General features: G+C 38.7%; 1 protein-coding gene across 2 annotated transcripts in view; it reads right to left on the bottom strand.

Moving 5' to 3' along the window:
• Window positions 1–21,626, bottom strand: part of SLC4A4 (solute carrier family 4 member 4) — a 342,726-nt gene that overhangs the window by 16,091 nt on the left and 305,009 nt on the right. For both annotated transcript variants that reach the window (XM_047798372.1, XM_047798373.1), the window contains exons 18-20: window positions 21,437–21,598; window positions 5,042–5,220; window positions 3,814–3,886 (exon numbers count right to left, since the gene is read on the bottom strand). In XM_047798372.1, the coding sequence (XP_047654328.1) occupies window positions 3,814–3,886; window positions 5,042–5,220; window positions 21,437–21,598 (414 nt within the window). The remainder of the gene's footprint in view (window positions 1–3,813; window positions 3,887–5,041; window positions 5,221–21,436; window positions 21,599–21,626) is intronic.

Raw genomic sequence — 21,626 nt, 5'->3', positions numbered from 1 at the left:
TTATTGGAGAACTAAAAGTAAAAAAGGAAAAATCTGTGCCGAGCCCTTAGTCCAAGGCCAAGCTCAATAAATGGGGGCTGCTTAGTAATTATCTTTCATCTTCACCACTGTCTTCATTATCATTCCTCCTTGTTTCCCTGTTACAGAGCAGAGTGTACATCATAATAGGAGTTTGTACATGTTTGTCAAATTCAAAGTAAATGTTCTCCTCCAGGTTTTAGAACACAAAATTGAAAGGTAAAATTTGGCCACTCCTCATGTTAAGGATAAACTAATTCAAGCAAAAGCAACCAAAGTCGCAGTGAACTTTTCTGGATCCTTCTTTCTTTAGGCCTTCCAGAAGAATGGGAAAAGTAAGCTTCAGGAACTGCCTTTCATCTTTGTGCTGCTCTGTGGTCTCCCCAGGTCTCCCCACACAGAACACTAGCTTAACAGGCAATGTTGCCACTGCAGAAACACAGATCTAAACTGTCTAGCCAGCCTGGGAAGCCAGTTATTCCTGCTTCCCAGCAGTTCTGTACTGAATCAATGGTGAGATGTGAGACCTGCCACTGATGCCAGCCAAGGTCAAGGGCTATCCTCCCGAGCTTAAAGCTACTACACTCTGATTCCTTACACTCGTCTATGTAAAAAGACAAACCTCAGCAAGGAGATTGAAACAGAGGTCATAAATTTCATGTTCAAAGTTAAGTGTGCCTAAGAATGGCACATGGGGAGCAACTAACCATACTGCTTAATGCTCAGGAGAAAATAACTAGCAACACTGGAGGCCAGCAAACCTGTGAGGGAGGCAGGAAGCTGGAGGGGAGGTGTTGAGCCATCTCATCTTAAAAAGTCACATGTTTCTCTTGATCCCCTTTGTATCATCTGCCTTTCAAAGGCAGCTCCTGTTAGGTAAAACCAATCCCTAAAGTTGTCACCTATTTCTTTAAAACACACACAGTCACATAGTGGAGGAAAAGAGGTTTCCTCCTCCAAAGTAACTGCTGATACCACTCACTCAGTGAATTCTGAAGTTAATTGTGAATCCTGACTTTGACATAATTGTAACGGGTTTTAGTTAAACTGTCCCCTAGACATCTGCTTCTTCCTGTATTGACTTTTCAGAGGAGCTAACAAGGGTTCTGTAGTGAATGCACATAACAAACTTCCAAGATAAGAAGAGCACATGATCTGAAATTGGCTCATCTTTTTGGATAGGATTCCTGAGGCAAGGAAATAACCTCACATACTGAAGCGAGGAACCACAACAGTCAATGCTAGACTCTTTTAACCTTGTTTTAACTCTAGGTTCCCCACAATATGTTGGAAACTACATTAACAAAATGATTTCATTCCCCACATTTTGGGCAAAACTTGGCCTAGTAAAAATGTTTGCTAACCACCTTTTTCACCAACTGTTCTACCGACTCTTTGCGTTGACCCAAGGTTGCCAGATGGAAAGGGCCAGCTATGGACACGAGTACCTGAATGCGGTGAGCCAGAACTTAAGGAAGTCAAAGGAAAAGCAAGATCACGTTCAGTGACCCCTTACATTTATCCTTCTCCTTTCTCTAGATTATAATCTGTTCCTGAAGATACTACGGTGTTTTATCAGGGGCAAAAAGAATTACGGTACAATGAAGAACAAAAGTGCTTTTAGCTCTACTCCTCTGCAGCCATATTTGGTGACAAAAGAGTCAGGAAGAGGCCTTGCATCTCTTCCTAAAAATAGCAGTTTATACAGTGTCTGTCCTCTGTGTCCCTTTGGAATCATGCATGGTTACTCAGCTGACAGATTCTCCAACATTAAAGCCAATTTGCTGTAACAAACACACAGAAGAATTTTTAAACACATCAGACTTTTTTGAATTAGGATTTTATAACTGTAGTAATGAAAAGAAATAATCTAAAAGTTTAAAAAAAGAGTGGGTGGTGATGATTACACATGATGATTACACACGTCACACTCTGACGTGTGGCTGAGCACTAGGAGACCCTATGAAACAGAAACCTTGTGGTTGTGTCATGTGAGTCCACCTTCAGGGGTTCCAGGGGCAAATTCCTTCCGAGTGGAGCATCTTACACCATGAGGTCATGATCACCTACAATGACCTCCCTAAAAGTTGATCTGTCCAGACGAGGTCCCACTGCCTATGCCGTAAAAGCTGTCATTAGACTCTTCCAGCAGCTGATGTCATGGTGTCTCTGGGGTACCATAGGAACACAGAGCATTCCAGCCATGGAGCTGGTGCTAAGCAACTCCCACAACTTCGAACCTACGCCACACCTTGCTCTGCCCTGGCAAAGGTGACAAGAGATTTCCCTCTGTCCCCACAGCACATAAGATCTGTGCTTTTTTAAGGCCCTGTATGTAACCAGAAACAAAACTCTTGTGGTTACTTTTAATTTTGCTTTCCTACGTTGTTACATGAGATACATATTCCTTCATGATGCCAGTCAGAAATTAATTAAACTAGTTAAGTGACACTGTGGAAACCACGGACAAAAGATGAGGATTTAAAACTTTTAACTGTTTACAAAGTATTCCGTACATAGTGCATGTGTTCATTTAAATACTATGAATGCAAAGTCCACCCTAGCTATAAGTTAAGAAATCACAGTTCCACTTGCCACAAATTCATCTGATTGGCAACTGACATATAAATGGGTTAACTTGAAAGAAGTGGGGAGCTTTTGCCTTCCACTGTACTTCTGTCTTGTTTGAATTCTTTATTAAGAATGCAGTGCTCTATTACTTGTGTAATTAAATAAGCATGTTTAAAAAAAACTATAAAAATTAGAATGGTTTAAAAATAAAAATTTTTGGAGAAAAATTTGGCAGGATATTGCTAACAGTGGTAGCTCTTCGGTCTACAGGTGATATTCATGTACTGTCGTGCAAAGCATAAGATACAAATTAACAAAAACTGGCTAGTATTGTTTATATAATAAAAAAGAATAAAATGTTTGTGTCATAAAAGAAAACTGGAAGCTGCATGACAGATCTATATTAGTCTTTTTTTAGTACCGTCTCTACTTATAAAGAAGTTTTCATATATACTTTATCTATGAAACAGATATCCACCCCCTTCATTATCAAACCTATATGCTGACTCCTAACATTTTAAATAATCTATCATTTTTCTTCTTCAAAAGTTCATTTCAGAAGTTTTCTAGTTACAAATCAGTAATTTGATTCTATTCTCTCTTTGAGGATATTAGGCCTTCTGGTTCAAGAAAATAGAAACACAGCAATATTAAAAATAAGAGACCATCATTAAATGATGATTCTTAGGCATTCATGTTATCCAAGAGTCTAACGTGGGGAAGGAGGGCAGGATGTAGGGTCAAGTAAATGGGAGGTGACAGGAAGAAAGGATGTAGGAAGATTAGAAAAGTGAGTAACTGCGGTGGGGAGTGGAGATCAGACTGAATTGTATGAAACTGTTGTATGCATAGGTCAAAAAAATTGAATAGTGATAATTTAATGTGGTTCAACCAAGTAACTGCAATAATAAAAACAACAATAGCAACAGAAGGCGTGAAGGAGTAAGAAGGATATCAAGATAAAAGTTTTTAAAGTCTTCATTCTGCCTGACTCCTGCTTCACGCAGTGTGTTATGGAAGTGACAAGAATCTTACAGATATATTTTTTTCTTTTCTCATCTTTATTTTTTTAATTTTAATGATTTTTATTTTTTCCCATTACAGCTGGTTTACAGTGTTCTATAAACTTTCTACTGTACAGCAAGGTGACCCAACTCTGCTGTTCACATATCCAAGCATCTGTCAGTGTTTTGAGAAGAAGAGGCAAGTATTTCACATATTTACCTTCAAGATGGGAGCCATAAAGACTGACAGACCAGTCAGAATAAACACAAGGGTTCCAGTGACTCTTTGTTCCCTGAAACCAAATCAAAAGATTACCATTCTACCTCTTATTTTCATAAGCATGCTCTTGTTTTTTTCACCTTCAAAAAAAGATTATACATTGACTAAATCAAAGTTTGGCTAAAACAGCAAAGGTGTGGATATCACATGTAATTAATACCTCAAGAACAGCACAGAAGCTCAACAGAATTATAAAAAATTCACTTAAAACTATTATAGGATGTGATTTGAATTCATCAAGAAAAAAAAAGATTCTGCTAAATCCTTTGTCCTTTTAAAATCAAGAGAGAAAAAAAAAATCACTTGCTCTTGGTCCATCAATTACTGGCCTATTTGAAGCCCTTATTTTTTAAACAACTTGTACTGTGGTGTAATTATACCTTCTTTCATAGGAGACAGTTATTACATTGTCCCACACTCTAATTAACACACAGCTCAGGGAAATTTCCTAAATGCAATAAATCCCATCAGTCTAATTTCCAAATCTACAACAACAAAAGTACTTTTTAACACATAGGATTCCCATACAACGCCCCCTCCCCCCAGCCCCCAAGAAAGAATCACCCACTGTTGTGGTGTGGGAAATGATGGCTCTGTCGTGGGAGCCAGTCACCCGGGCACTTAGGAGCAGAGCCTACTGCAAAAAGTATGCAACAGAGTATTAAGGTCTCCTAAGAGCCCTCGTGGCTACCCAGTTTAACAGCTAGAGGTCAAGGCTTCTCAGTGCTTATGAGATAGAAAATGAACTAGAAAATAAGAATTCCTTTCCTTTCAGAGAATCTTGAAAATCACAAGCAGACTCAGGTATTTTAGGGGGTCGCAATAGAGCTGAAAAATTAAAGGGTTTTGATGTCTTTATACATGCTTATGATAGTGTATGCACCACCAAACTGACCCGCCTGGTGAAGAAAATGAATGACCTGCATGCATTTTCACTCTCCATCATTCAGCCTTTTGGTAAATCAAAGGAAAGGTAACATAAAAAGTGTACTCAAGAAATTATGGAAGACTCTCTACTGAAAATGTAGCCCTTTCTAGAACAGCAAGTACGGGAATAATTATTCATCACCCACTCTTTCTCCTCCGCCTCTGCCCAGTTCCTTCTGATTGACACATAGGTCTGTGCATGGTGTGTTTTGTAGCGCCCTTTTCTTCTGACTTAACGTACCTCACTCCTAGAAACTTTGGTTGTTCTCCAGGTGCCGACGTCTCTGTCTCCATCTTCAAACTGTCGATGTGAGCAATGGAGATGACAGTGGCAGCCACATACCACGGGAGAGCCATGAAGGAGCACACCACCATGAGGATGGCCACCCAAAACAGATCCAGGTGGTAGCCAGCACCTTTCTGTAGCAAGAGGAAACACAACCATGTGGAGAAAGGACTCACACTGCCATCCAGTCCTGTTTCCAGAGGAGGTTAAGAGTATCAAAAGAAACCAGTTCACTTGGCCTCATAAACATAATATTATCAGCAGCTATGCTCCTTAAATGAGGAGACCTCAGCTTCTTTATATTATCCCCCTAACAATTAAACACAAAGCTGCCACAGGTCACACCCCTCCTGGCTTATTATTATTTGTTTATTGTTCATTACGCTCTCTGCAGCCAAGTATGGAATGGGAACAATGGAGATGTAGCGCTACCTTGAAGGGCCACTGAGATCATTCAGTAGAGGGACTGAGGCAAAGTGTCTGGTGAGAACTTAAATGGTAACCATAGCTGCAGAGAAGGAGCTCCATAAATAATGACAGTAGCAATCGTGATATTGGTTGTTTTTAACATAAGCACCTTAAAAGCAGGCACTGTGCCTTCTCTGCTTGACTCTTTAGCAGTATGCTATTTACCTGGACAAGATTCAGCATATGTGCACTAATGATCTGAAAGCAAACCAGTCGTTCCCTCCCTTAGTATAGGAAAATCACTGTTTAACAACCTATTCAACATTAAAATTAAGGTAATTACATACCCTTAACTAAAGACAGGTTGATTTCAAACACTGCCTGATGGTCACAATAACATTTACTAGCTGGAGGAGCAGACAATGTAACAAAAGGTCTGGCTCTTTTACTCACTAAATAAACATGGTTAAATGTGTCCACAATGTTATTCTATGGTTCTATTTCTCTGCTCTATTTATGAAGAAAGCAAATGCCTAATACCCCTATGGAGCCTGAGAAAATAGAGCAGTCCATTTTCACAGCATGGAAGCAGCAGTGCCAAGAGCCGGTGTATAACCAATCTGGAGGAACAGAGAGGCTGGCTTTAAAAAATGAGAATGGGCTTTACACTAGGAACTAGGTGACTGTTATCATTCAGATTCAGTTACAGTTCCTCGGAACACTGCTCCCTTCTCACTGAAATGCCAAGATTTCATCCCTGGCTCCCACACATGGATCTAATCATGTTTTCAGAGAACTCTTCACAGGCAAGGGGAGCTGACACAAGCAAGCAAAGCCTACTTTTATTTAGTCCAGGTTTGGCTGAGAGTGAAAATCTCAAGAGACAAATAGGTTAATATACACTCAATTTCACTGCAGTACAGATGGTCTGAAAGCATAAGGATTTGAATTGGGAGTGGGTTAAAGTAGGAGAAAGGAGGGCCAAGGTGAGGAGGAACTGAAATAACTTGTTCAGTAGCAACCAATGAGGTCAATGTCATGCTAAATCTGGGGTCTTGTGCATTCATCCCTTCAACAAATTCTCACCACCAACCTATTAATGGGCACAGGTTTAGGTGTTGGTGACATACTTGCAAAGAAAACAGATACGAATTCCCACACTGATGGAGTTTCCACTCTACTGAGGGAGACAACAAAAAACAACATAAATAAGTAAACAATACAGCATCTGAAAGAGTAATAAGCACTATGGAGAGCTTCAAGAACCTGGGCTTGTATCCTGAGTACTGTGGGAAGCCACAGTAGGGTTTTGAATGGAAGAATAGGATGATCTGCTCATGTTTTAAACACTGTGGCTGTGCATTAGAAACAGACTGAAGAGAACAGGAACCAGTTAGGAGGTTGCTGTCATGACCTGTGCAAGAGATGATGATGGTTAGAACCAGAGCGGTACCAGGAATATTGCATAAGTGGGTGGATTCTGGCCATACCTTAAGGTGTAGCCTATGGTATGTGCTCATACCTACCTGTGGCCATTCAGGATCTGCCTCTGTTCACACCTGCAGCCTCATCTTTGAGTTCTCTCCTACTTGGGTCCTATGTTATGGCCACATTCAACCATATGCCATTTCTTGAAAAAGTTTTATTCACTAATGCCTGCTGCCCACATAGAATCCCCTACCTGAAATAACCTCTACTTGTCCTCTTCCCTTGGAAGCATGGGTTTTACTCATGCTTAAGAATTAAATCAGCCTTCTTTTTCCTTTTTTTTTTGTTTTGTTTGTTTGTTTTCCTTTTTAGGGCTGCAACTGCCAACACATGGAAGCTCCCAGGCTAGGGGTTGAATTGGAGCTGGAGCTAGACCTGCAGCTGCTGGCCTACACACAGCTACAACAATGCCGGAATCTGAGCCACATCTGCAATCTACATGGCAGCTCATGGCAACACCAGATCCTTAAGTCACTGAGTGAGGCCAGGGATCGAACCCACCTCCTCATAGATGCTATGTTACGTTCTTAACCCACTGAGCTACAAGAACTCCCAGCACTGAGTAAGACCAGGGATCGAACTCATATCCTCACAGACACTGTGTCAGGTTCTTAACCTACTGAGCCACAATGGGTCCTTCCAGCCTTTCTTTTTTTCTGATAGTTTTTCCTCTCTTGGCCCAGGGGAGATGGGCAAATCTATGGTTAGATCTCCCCCTTTTAGATTTCCCGGTCTATCACTTTACTGTTTCCTCTATCACAGCACTCGGCACACTGTTTTGAAATTGTAGATGTATTTCTCTGTCTTTGACATTAGACTATAAGTAATATGAGCAGCTGAACTGTATCCTGAGCACCTAAGCAGAGTGCATGATGCATTGTCAATGCTCAATGAAAGTTTATTAAAAAGTGAATGACAAACAGCACATATACATTCTTCTAAATGGTAACGATTCACTTTTAATTAGCTATACAAAAGTATCAAAATGCATTTGTTCATTGGTAAAAAATGTAAATCATTTAGGGGGAAAGGGGAGAGTTGGACAACATCTGGAAATATCACATAGTTACAAGCCTTATTTAAACTAAATTACTTAAGACTATATTCGAGGTACCAACATCGTAATCAATGGGCAGCATCCTCAAATCCTGTCACCAAGGAAACTGTAATAACCTAACGATGTGCACACTGGCCAGGTCTACGGGTCAAAAGAACAGTGGCTGCAGAAAAAGTCATGCATGTTACCCTGAGCTACTTCCATGCTCTTAAAACCATTTCAAGTAAAACAAGTTTGAGCTAGATATGCTGGAGACAAGCAAAAAAATAAAATAAAAAACAAAAAGGGACGCAAGAGAGTGGAATGAGGACTTTAGAAAGTAGAATACAAAGGTAACCGCAAAACCACCAGAATAAATAAAAGTTCTAGGACAAAATAATTACAGAGATGCATAATTACTCTGCACCTCTTGACAGCACTCCCTCAACCATGCTGAGACTACTTGATGCTCTTAAAACGAAGGGAAAATCATCAACATGACCTGAAGGTCCTGCCTGATGTGCCTCTGTATAGTTCCCTCTCCAGACCCAGCCCTCCCTCTCCCGCTGCAGCCACATTGGACCACTTCGGTCATTCATTCTGGCCGGGTTACTGCCTCTTGTAAAGTGTTCAGCCATAGCGACTCCTGTCCCCTCCTGGGACACTCTTGCTCCCAGCCTCGCTCAACTAATTCCTACTAATGTATGAGGTCTCATGGTAAGTGCCACCACCTTGCAACTCCAAGCACCTTTTGGACTAGGTCAAACTTTCTCTTACGGATTCTTCAAGCACCATCACTTCTCTTTCATAGCACCAGACATATCTGCAATGTCACATTTTGCATAATTATTGGAATGACGCTTCTCTCCGTCAGGGACCAGAAACTCCAAGAGGACCGGGACCATGTGTGTTTTCATCCATCACTGAAACACCAGCACCTGGCATAGTGCCCACCTCAGAGTGGACATAAGATAAATGCTTGTTGGATAAGTGAATGAATGTTTATTTAGCTGTTCGGTAGGCACTCTGCTAGATCCTAGAAGTAAAATTACAGCCACACAGGCCTTGCCCTCAAGTGGTTTATAATGTAGTAGTGGAGCTGGACACTCCAACAGGCATTCACGATACCTCAGTGTTAAACATCCACAATAGAGGTGAGATCGGGGTGCCCTGGGAGAGCTAGGTAGGGATACTCAACTCTGCCCACAGTCAGGGATGCTTTGCATAGGGGTGGTATTTAAGCTGAGTCCTAAAACATGAGCCATAACCCGCCAAGAGACAAGATACGGAAAAAAACAAGAGAAGAAACCAGGCAAAGATGATACCATTTTGAGAAAATTAAACAGGACTGGCACATGGGAGATCGGAAAAGTAGGAAATAAGGCTTAAAAAGTTAAGAACTTTGATATTTTGCTGAAGGCTTTAGAATTCTTTATTATTATTATTATTATTATTATTATTATTTTAGCATTAGAGCAATGGGAAGCCACTGAAGGGTTTTAAGCAGACAAGTGATAGGACCAGATTTCCGCTGAGAAGGATGGCTCTGCTGGATTGTGGAAGATGTGCTGGAAGTGGTCAAGACTAGAGGCAGAGATGACAATCATGATAATGCTGCCATCATCCAGGCTTGGGATGACGTAGTTTAAACTAAAGTAACAGCACTAGGGAAACACAAAGGCCAGACGAGAGAGATTTTAAGGAGACTAGTCCAAAGAGGTAAAAGCAAAGAATTTAGTAATTCCCACTGTGGCTCAACGGGTTAAGAACCCAATATGGTGTCAAGGAGGACACAGGTTCGATCCTTGGCCTCGCTCAGTGGGCTAAAGATATGGTGTTGCTGCAAGTTGTGGCTGTAAGTCACAGATGCAGCTCAGATCTGGCCTTGCTGTGTCTGCAATGTAGGCCAGCAGCTGTGGCTCCAATTTGACCCCTAGCCTGGTAACTTCCATATGTGTGGGTACTGCCCTAAAAAGAAAAAAAAAAGTTTCCTGCTTCAATCTTCTTTACTCGTGTTTCTGAGGACCTATTCTCCTCACAGAGTAAGCATTTTAAAATCTCTATCATTATGTGGCATTTTCCTGCTTAAAATGCTCTAGTGGCTTTTTGTTCCACTGAGAATAAAAGCTAAGCACTGTAAAACTATCTATAAGCTTCTACATCAGTGTTTCTTCCTAGGACTATTTTGCCTCCAGGGTACAGGTGGGAATGTCTGGAGACATTTTTGGTTGCCACAATCTGGAGGAAAGGATGCTACAGGCATCTGGTGAAGAGAGGCCAGAGATGTTGCTAAACAGCCTGCAATACAAGGAACGGTCACCACCAACAAAGAACTACTCACAATGTCACTATTGCTGAGGTTGAGAACTTTTGTTCTATGGTGATCTGGTCCCGCTCCCACTACATTATCTTGAAACATTAATCCCTGAGGTTCCACTCACACTGGCCTGTTATCTGTTCCTCAACATAGCAAGTTCCTTCCTACACCAGGGCCTTTGCATATGCTCATATTTTTGCTTGGGAAACTTTTTTTTTTAATAAACATTTGTTGAACACCTATGCTAGGCCTTGTGTTAGATAAAACAATAAGACAGAGTATCTGCCCTTTAGGGGTTTATAGATTATTAGCTGAAGCCAGATGTGGAAGCATATTCTTTACTGTATGTGCAGAATATCAGGCACAAAGAAGGCAAGGTCAATTCCGACCTAGTGGTGAATATGAACGGTGAATAGGGAAAATGCACTGAATGCCTTCAAGGCAGAGACCATTACTTAGAACAATTTTTGCCTTCAACTTCTAACACAAGTGTTCCATTCATAGCAAGGACTCAATAAACGCTCAAAAGGTTAAGTGTGTCCTTTAAAGTTTATAAAAGTCCTTGTCTTCGTGGATATAAATCCAAAGGATGTTCTACTTTCTGAAACTGGAGGTTATTTTAAGTACAAAGATAGGAGGTGAAACTTTAGTTCCTTTTGATATTGTACATGCTTTGCTAATACAGAACACAAGATATTTAGGAATAAACTCATGGGAAAACCTGTGAGAACAAAAGAATAGCCTAACAGTCTAAAGTTTATATCTGATAAACTGATGATAACCAAGGGTGTGGGAGCCATAGACAGATATGCACAGACATAGCATAAATGTGCTGGGGACCGTCCGTGATTCAGACAACAAGCTGATTTATGGGAACGCTGAGAACCATGACATAATTTCTCCCACCCCAGGAAGGGACACACATTTGTACACAAATTACAATGTACTCTAAATACAGATCCAAAGGGGTTTGGAAAAGACACCCAAGAGTACAGAGGATGAAGTGTTCATGTCTAGTGTGAACCCACAGAAACTTTTTGCAGTGATGACATCTGAAGGGGGCTTTGAATAGCGGAAGCATTCACTATGAGACCTGGAGATGGGCTGGCATAGTCTTCAGTTATCACCCACCTCACATAGTGCATCAACTCTGAGAAACACGTGGCCCAAGATAATACGATTCTTCAATATGTATTTACTAAGTCTGTCTTATGGAAATCATTGTAATGGGCTGCCCCCATGAGAGCTGGAAAGAGGACTAAAACATAGTTCTCGCCTTGAAAATGTTTTGACCCAGAAAAGAAGATGAGTAATTACACAAAAAGCTATAGCGCAAGACATTATGGGACCAAGGCTGCAGAGTAATAACATAAGAGCAAACCCAAGAGAATCGAAATTATGAGTGAAGGCTACACTGTCAAGTTTTTACATTTGGAGGATTTTAACAGATGGCGAAGATTTTGATAAGTAATAATCACTGAAGAGTGGAGAGGAGAGTTGGAACAACCAGCAGAAGGAAGTGCCAGATTTGAAGGGAACTCAACAGTTCATTTGACCAGGGCATGGTACAGTGTGTGGCGAGAGTCATTTTAAAGAGAGGGTGAGATAATATCGCAAGGAGACTTAAATCCCAAGCTAGCACAAATGGACACTCTTTGAGGGGGAAAGATTTAAAGAGTCGAGCTATAAAGGTTTAGGAATATGGGCCTGACAAATAAGAACAACACTTAAAAAATATTTCTGCTTTTGGAACGAAGCAAGAGAAACTGGTTATTAACTCATGGTTAAACCATTAGAACAGTCTAGACATGGGATAAAAGGACTAGATTTAAGGTATGATAGCAAGAATAGAAGAGAAATATTAACACAGTGCACCTTTCGGCATGATCCAAGAAAATGCACTCAAATTGAGGGTTTTACCATAGAGTAGATCAGAGAGAATTTATTGCTACAACCACCTAATTCTATTCTAAATTATTTCTCCCTCCTACACCCTATCCATAACACTTAAAATCACATTCCTTGGGAGTCATCTCCCTGGCTTTGAAATCTGGGGCTCAGACATCTCCCTACCTCTGCAATGACTCAGGGAAAGACCCTGGAGAAGTCATGACCTTGCTGAACCTGGTTTGCTTTTGAGTGTTCTGCAAGGAAAAAGCAGGACATAACCAACCAAAATGATGGCCAAGAAAAGCCAAGCACCTTGGCATTCCTCATCAGTACAGAGCTGTTCAATAGAGTGGAAAGGAAGATCCCATGCCAAACAGAGCAGCCATGGGACACAGAGCCAGAGCAAATGCTGCCCCAAAACATCCTGCTTTAATATCACAATGCCTCCATCTCTCCCCCTGCTTCAGGTTTCTCTTCTGAATCAATTACATAGCAGTCAGGGCCCTTTACAATTTCAGATAGAATCTCCAATTTTCACATTCACAGGCTCCTTTCCTAACAACATTTGAGCAGAACGATATCTAGAGTGAAAAGCCTTTGATTCATGATGGTATCGCCACTGGTTTCTTTATATTTGTGTCAAAACACTGGCACTTCTATAACTATTGTCATTCAAAGGAATGATTTCAAATAAGCAATTTCAAAAGCTATGGAAACATTTTGTACACACTCAACTATTTTAAGAGGTAAATCCTAATATGCCTTGATTGGCCAATGCTTCCTACAGGGAATAGGAAAATAAAATTTCAATATTTCCTCAATCCTAAATGTGATAAACACAAAACTCTGAATTTTATTAGTAAGAAAAATGTCAAAAGCAAAAAGAATAGGCATTTATCTTCAAAGATGCATAGTAATTCTGACCAACTATGTGCCAAAAGTAAGTACATGTTTCCAAATGTTTTTCAGAATAAAATATATTAGTCAACATCTATTTCCAGCCTTTCAAACTAAATCCACACTGAAGTGCCTCCCAGTATAGAACATCTAAAAATGCTCAACAAAATGCAGAAAATATCTCATAGAGATCATGGCTTATCTGCCAGAAAGTAAGAGAAATAACTAGAAACAAAAAATAATGGCAAATCAAGGTTCTCTGCCCTCCCAGGAGGCCAAACAACCCAATTGAAAAATTTTTTTCAATGGGCGAAAGACCTGAATAGACATTTCTCCAAAGAAGACATATGGATGGCCAACAGATACATGAAAAAAATACTCGACATCACTTTTATTAGAGAAATGCAAATCAAAACTATTATGTACCATCTCACACCTGTCAGAATGGCCATCATTAACAAGTCAACAAATAACAAATGCTGGAGAAGGTGGAGAAAGATTACCCTCCAGCACTACTGGTGGGAATGTAAATTGGCACAACCAGTATGGAAAACATCATGGTGGTACCTCAGAAAACTCAACATAGAACTATCATGTGATCCAGCAATCCCACTCCTGAGCATATATCCAGACAAAACATTCATTCAAAAAGATACATGCACCCCCATGTTCATTGCAGCACTGTTCACAATGGTCAAGACATGGAAACAACCTAAATGTCCATCAACAGATGAATGGATTAAGAAGATGCAGTACATATACATAATGGATTACTACTCATTCATAAATAAGGACAAAATAATGTGGCAACATGGATGGAACTAGAGATTCTTATACTAAGTGAAGTAAGTCAGGAATAGAAAGACAAATACCAGAGGATATCACCTATGTGTGGAATCTCAAATATGGCACAAATGAGCCTATCTACAAAAGAGAAACAGATCATGGACTTGTAGTTGCCAGGAGGAGGGAGTGGATGAAAACCGTTACATCTGGAATGGATGCTCAATGGGGTCCCACTGTACAGCATAGGGAACTGTATGTGATTGGGTCACTTGGCTGTACAACAGAAACTGAAGAAACATTGTAAATCAATTATACTTTAGTAAAAAATAATAATGGCAACAAGAAAGAAAAAATCTACAAAGTCAGTAAACCCTGGAGCCTGGGTCTGCCCTGCAAGACCATGTCAATCCTTTGAAGTATAAGGAATGGATTAGAATGACCATCTGAATTCTAGGCACAGGAGACCAACCCTAGGCGTATGGGAGAAAGGGTATAGATGGGACACATCCCCTGAAATAAAAATAGGATACTCTAAACAGCATACTCAGTTGGTCAACCAGAAAAAAAAAAAATCCTTCAGAAAGACAACATGTATACATGCCTTTCTTGGCCTTGCCACTGGATGTAATGCCACACACACACACACACACACACACACACACACACACACAGAGGAATCTCCAAAGATATTCCTAACCATAAATCTACAACTCAGTTTGGGGCTAGAACTTGTATTACCTCTGCAGTCTAGAAAGCTTTAAGCAAAAACTGTAGTGTGAAGTACTCCTGACCTTCTATGAATTCCTCTAGCCACCACCACCACACCACACACACACACACACACACACCACACAGATTTCATCCAAATTAAATATATATTTCATCCAAATTAAAAAATATATTATATATATATATATATTTCCAAATGATACATCCAAATTTAATTTCATCAAGCTTCCAGGGAAGTAATCAACAAGATCTATCTAGACTATTGCAAATTCCTCAGTACAAATGTGGAAGATTTTACTTTCCACAAATGGCTGGAAAAATATCTCCTGGCCCATTTATGTTTTTCTGCAATGTAAAATTGCCATCCCTGCATTAAACAGTGGAGTCCTTCCTTAATTCCTTGAATAGAGGATGGCCCTGTCACTATTTTGACCAAATGGCTCTGGCAAAGTAAAGTAGTAAAGCTGTGCCAGTTGCAGGTGTAACCAAGAAATGACTTGCATTTTTCAGTTCTTAATTCTTGGAAGTCAGCTGCCTTGAAGTAAGTGCAAATAAATCAACTGCCATGCTGTCAGAAGCCTAAACCACATGGAAAGACCCTGAAGGATGAGATGCCATGTGGTGAGAGAGATAGGCAGGCAGACACACTGAAGAATATCAAGGTATTAGTCATGTGAGACACATGAGTGAATGAAGAAACCACTTCATACAATCATACTGGTCAACCCTTCAGATGATGCTGGCTCTAGCCATTATCTAACTGCAACTGCAGGAGAGACCTCAGGCAAGAAGTACCCACTTGAGCTCCATCAACCCCAAAACATGAGCAATGATAATAAATTGTAGTTTGAAGTCACTACGTTTTCAGATGCCTTGTTAAGCAGCAAATGATAAATAGAAAAACAAACAACCTAGTTGTCTTCAACAAGTACATGACAAGAGGAAACGGACTAATGGAGGGGAGAATCTATGGACTAAATGTTTATGAAAGGTTGAAAATAATATTTGAACTTCTTTTGCATCCTGATTTATATAAATTATATTTTTAAAGCTTATTGTATTTATGACACTTTGTAAATTTAAATATTGACTGGATATTTGATGATATTAAGGAATTTCATTAACATCTTTTGGACTGATAATGGTATTGAGTTCATGCTTTACAAAAGAGATATTACCGTTACAAATACACAGTCTAAAATTTATGGATAATATGGAATGCTACCTACACTTACTTTAAAATATTATAGGAAGGGGATAACATAATGGGGATTTAAATGATACAAGATTGGAAAGGAATTGTTAATTGTTAGATTTGGGTAATAACTCAGTAGTTATACCATTCTGTTTACTTTTGTATATGTTTAAAACTTTTCCATAATAAAAGATTTTTCATAGGACTAAATAAAAATAAAGTATTCCCAGGTTGGCTGGACTCTCCTAAATATTCCAGAGGCAAATACAATCTCTGGAAAGTTTTGAAGCATTTCATAGAAAGATTATTAATCACTATTTCATTTTTAAGAAAAGCACTAAATACATGAGGAAGAAAGACACTAGGAGTAAGAGGTAAGAAAACAAAGTTTAGAATCAAACCCACGAAGACAGCAAATATACACATATGGGTGTGTGTATGTGTGTGTATATATATAGAGAGAGAGAGAAAGAAAGAAAGAGTATATAGGAGACTATCAAAATTGAACAGGAAGATTTGGAAAAGAACAAGATAGGACTTCTAAATATAAAAAAAGTATAATTTTTGAAAGGAAAAATTCAATAGAGTGGTTTGGTAGTAGAATGGAACCAACAGAAGAAAGAATTAATAGAAAGATCCGAAGAAATTATACAAAATACGACACAGAGACTGAGAGAAAAGTAATGTAAAAAACAAACAAAACCCAACTTAACAGAAATGGAGCACGAGATTGGGATATATGATAAAATTCTACTTGGAAATCCAGAAGTATGTATTAGAGATTCAAAGAGTCAAAGACTTACAAAATTCCATAATTAATAAAAGATAGGAAGATTCAGGAGGCTCAATAATCCAATATATAATAAAAAGAGGAGTTCCCGTCGTGGCGCAGAGGTTAACAAATCCGACTAGGAACCATGAGGTTGCGGGTTCGATCCCTGCCCTTGCTCAGTGGGTTAAGGATCCAGCGTTGCCATGAGCTGTGATGCAGGTTGCAGACGCGGCTCGGATCCCGCGTTGCTGTGGCTCTGGTGTAGGCTGGTGGCTACAGCTCCGATTGGACCCCTAGCCTGGGAACCTCCATATGCCGCGGAGCGGCCCAAGAAATAGCAAAAAGACAAAAATAAATAAATAAATAAATAAATAAAATAAAATAAAAAGAAACCTATGTTTATGCAAATTATAATAATACCCCAAAATTAAGACAAAAAGATGTTAAAGTGCTCAAAAGAAAAGAACAATCACTTACAAAGGAATGAGAATTATACTGACGGCTCATTTTTTATGGAAGTCAAAAATAATGGAAAAACAGCTTTAAAATGCTGCATGGGGGGGTGGGAACTATAGTTTTCAACCTAAAAGTTTCCAAAGAAACTATCTTTTAAGAATGAGGGTGAGAAGAACATTTTCAGACAAATACAAATGGGAGCATTTACTTTCCAAAGGGCCTCACAGGAAGGAATTTCTAAAGTCTAGTAAATAAGTACTGTTTAAGGGAAATAATTCAGTCTAATGGAAAATATTCCCAAAAGGAAGGTCTGAAGTGAAAAAAAAAAAAAAAGAAAGAAAAAGAAAATGAGCAAAGAAAATGTAAACTTGTATGTAATTCTAAAAATACTGACCATATCCAATTAACTGGATTTTAAAATTTAGGTAGCAATAAACTTTGGGTAATAACAGCATGTGATTCAGGAAAGAATATCAAACTTAAAGCATTCCTTAGTCCTTCACATTATTCTGGAGAAGGGTAAAAATACTAACCTTAACTTTAGAACCTAAAAATGTACATTAAAATATGCAACATAATCACCAAAAGATAAAGTACAGAGCTCCCAAACTAATAGGAAAAATAAAAGTAGAAAGCAGAAAATAAGAAAAACAAAACTGTATCCCCTAGACAGGAGGAGAAAGGAGAATAAAAAAGAAACAACACAGAGAAAGTTATACAAACAGAAAGCAAAAATAATGTGGTAAAAAGGAATTCAGAGCTATTAGTCATCATCATCAATTTAAATGGGTTAAACAGTATAGTTTAAAGCAAAGACTGTAAAAATGGTTTTTCAAAAGTTCAACTATGTCTTATTTACAAAGAGACACAAGACACAAGGTATCCTGAAAATAACAGAAAGGGAAAATATATATCATGCCAGTGAAAATTAAAAGTTACCACAGCTTTATTAGTACAAAATTAAATATGCTTTAGGACAAAGATCCTTACTAGAAATAGAGTCACATAAAAGGTTCCATTCACTAAAAAGATAATTATTTTTGACCCAACTCCTAGAGTAATGAAAATAAAAATGAAAGTGAACAAATGGGACTTAGTAAGCCTAAAAGCTTTTGCAGAGTAAAGGAAACCATAAACAAAATGAAAAGACAACCTATAGAATAGGAGAGAATCTTTGCAAACAAAGCAACCAACATCAACAGAAGACTGGATTAGGAAAATGTGGTATATATACACAATGGAATACTACTCAGCCATAAAAGAGAATGAAATAATGCCATTTGCAGCAACATGGATGGAACTAGAGACTCCCATACTGAGTGAAGTAAGTCAGAAAGAGAAAAACAAATACCATATGATATCACTTATAAATGGAATCTAATATAGAGCACAAATGAACCTTTCCACAAAAAAGAAAATCATGGACTTGAATAGACTCACGGTTGCCAAAGGAGAGGGGGCGGGAGTGGGGTGGACTTGGAGCTTGGGGTTAGTGGATGTAAACTATTGCCTTTGGAATGGATTAGCAATGAGATCCTGCTGAGTAGCACTGGAAACTATGTCTAGTCACTTATGATGGAGCATGATAATGTAAGAAAATAGAATGTGTACATGTATGTGTAACTGGGTCACCAGGCTGTACAGTAGGAAAAAAAATTGTCTTGGGGAAATAATTTAAAAAATAAAATAAAATTTAAAAAAAGCAACCAACAAAGGATTAATCTTTAGGATATACAAACATCTCATACAATTTTTTGCCAAAAAAATACTGAAACAATTCAAATAAAAAATGGTCAGAAGATCTAAACACATGTTTCTCCAAAGAAGACAGACAGATGGTCAAGATGGCCAAAAAGCACATGAAAATCTATAGATGCTCAACATCACTTATTACTAGAGAAATGCAAATCAAAACTACAATGATATCACCTCAGAGTGGTCAGAATGGCCATCATCAAAAAGTCTACAAACAAGAAATGCTGAAGAGGGTGTGGAGAAAAAGGAAGCCTCCTACACTGTTGAGGGGAATGTCAGCTGGTGCAACCACTACGGAGAACAGTACAAAGGTTCCTTTAAAAAACTAAATATAGGAGTTCCCGTTGTGTCTCAGCAGTAACAAACCCAACTAGCAACCATGAGGACATGGGTTTGATCCCTGGCCTTGCTCAGTGGGTTAAGGATCTGGGTTGCCATGAGATATGGTGTAGGTTGCAGACCTGGCTCAGATCTCGCATTGCTATCTATGGCTGTGCTGTAGCCACACACACACACACACAAACACACACACACACAAGACATCATCAACAACAACAAAAAACCCTAAATATAGAACTACCATATAATCCAGCCTTGCTTGTAGTTCTCCTGGGCCTATATCCGGAGAAGACTATAATTTGAAAAGAACCATGCATCTCAGAGTTCACTGCAGCACTATTTACAAAAGCCAAGATATGGAAGCAACCTAAATGTTTATGACAGATGAAATAATGCCATTTGCAGTAACATGGATGGACCTAGAAATTACCATACTAAATGAAAAAAGTCAGAGAAAGATAAGTATCATATGAGATCATTAACATGTGGAAGCTAGTGAAAAATGATACAAAAGAACTTAACAGAAACAGACTCAAATTTGAAGTCAAATTTATGGTTCTCAAAGGGGAAACTTGCAGGGGGCTGGGGGAAGGGATAAACTAGGGGATTGGCATTGACATACACACTCTACTAATACAAAATGGAGAGGGGACAAGGACCTGCTGCATAGCACAGATAACCTACTCAATAGTGTGCAAATCCTATATGGGAAAAGAACCTGAAAAGGAATGAATATCTGTTTACTGTGTGGCACACCTGAAACTAATACAATTTTGTAAGTCAACTATGTTACAATAAAATTTATAAAATAAACAAATAAAAGGTAAACTAAATATAAATGTAGATGTACTTAATAACATGGCTTCCAAACAAATAAAGCAAATATTAGCACAAAACAAAGACATAATACAGAAAATTAGTAATGTAATAAATATAGTAAAAATTGCTTTTTTTGAGAAAAGACTAATAACATTAACAAATCTCAGACCAGACTGGTCAAGAAAAGTGAGAAGCACTTACCCATATTGGGACTTTAAAGGGAAAAATAACAGATTAAGTTTGTAAAAATAACAAATGATGATATTATAAACAACATGCCAAATTTTAAAATAGAAGAAAAATGGAAAAATATAGAAAAATATGTTACTACAATTGAAAAATAGAAATTATGAATGTTTTATAGCCGTTAAGACATTTTGACTGCCAGTTTTACAAGTACCACACAGAAACCAACTAGCCCAGATAGTTTTACAACTTGTCAGATCATTCAACGAAAAGATAACTGACATGTTAGACATAATAAAGAGACTATTACATTCTATTTCAGAAAAGGGGATGGTAATGGAATAGGAGCAGAAATACTCTCCAGCTCATTTCATAAGAATAGTATATTTCTGATACCAAAATCAGACAGGGACAGTATAAGACAGGAAAAATGCAAGCCAATGTCATTCTTAATGTCAAAGATGTAAAAATCTGACACATAAATATAGTTACATTACATCTTATAATATTATATTAACAAATCAAATCCAACCATATATAAAAAAGAGACTATATTCTACCAGGCTGCAAGCTTGGTTCAGCAACAGAAAATCTAATACAACTCACCAAATCAACAGGTTAAAGAAGAAAACTCGGAGTTCCCGTCGTGGCGCAGTGGTTAATGAATCCGACTAGGAACCATGAGGTTGCGGGTTCCATCCCTGCCCTTGCTCAGTGGGTTAATGATCCGGCGTTGCCATGAGCTGTGGTGTAGGTTGCAGACACGGTTCGGATCTTGAGTTGCTGTGGCTCTGGCGTAGGCCAGGGGCTACAGCTCCGATTTGACCCCTAGCCTGGGAACCTCCATATGCCGCTGGAGCAGCCCAAGAAATGGCAAAAAGACAAAAAAAAAAAAAAAAAGAAGAAAACTCATATTTTTATCTCAATAGTTTCAGAAAAACTGTCTTCATTAAGGACAGTTACCATATTAAAATCAGATATAGGATGACAGTGGCTAAGTGGTAAATAGCTTATATTGTCCTATTGTCCTCTCTAGTAGGAGCAAAAAAAAAAAAAAAAAGATTTGAAACAACTTTCTCAGGCTTAAATGAGCTCTTCCAAAAGTATTATACTGAGGAGAGGTGTCCACCCAGGGTCTGTGATCTATGACTCTGGTGAGTCTTAAGGAACATGAGCTAGAACTCCCAATAAAGCTATCTTGGTTTTGAAGCAATTAGTATTTTCAAGAACTACAAAGAAAGTAGCAGGCAATGATAACCATGGTTTGGAACATTTACCTTGAGTTTATGTTCTTTTCTGTTTACAATCACAGCTGTGATTTGCTGGTCCATGAAAATCAGAATGGTGACCAACAAAGCAGGAATAGCAGCTGCTAGGTACACCCACCAGGGGTTTCCTCCAAATGGTGGAACGAACCAACCTCGGTTTGGACTTGTTGGCTTGAAGGAAAGAGAAAAACATTTTTCA

The sequence above is a fragment of the Phacochoerus africanus genome, chromosome 10, assembly GCF_016906955.1.
Source record: "Phacochoerus africanus isolate WHEZ1 chromosome 10, ROS_Pafr_v1, whole genome shotgun sequence".
NCBI lineage: Eukaryota > Metazoa > Chordata > Mammalia > Artiodactyla > Suidae > Phacochoerus > Phacochoerus africanus.
The sequence above is the reverse complement of the archived record's forward strand: the minus strand, read 5'-3'. Positions and strand labels throughout refer to the sequence as shown.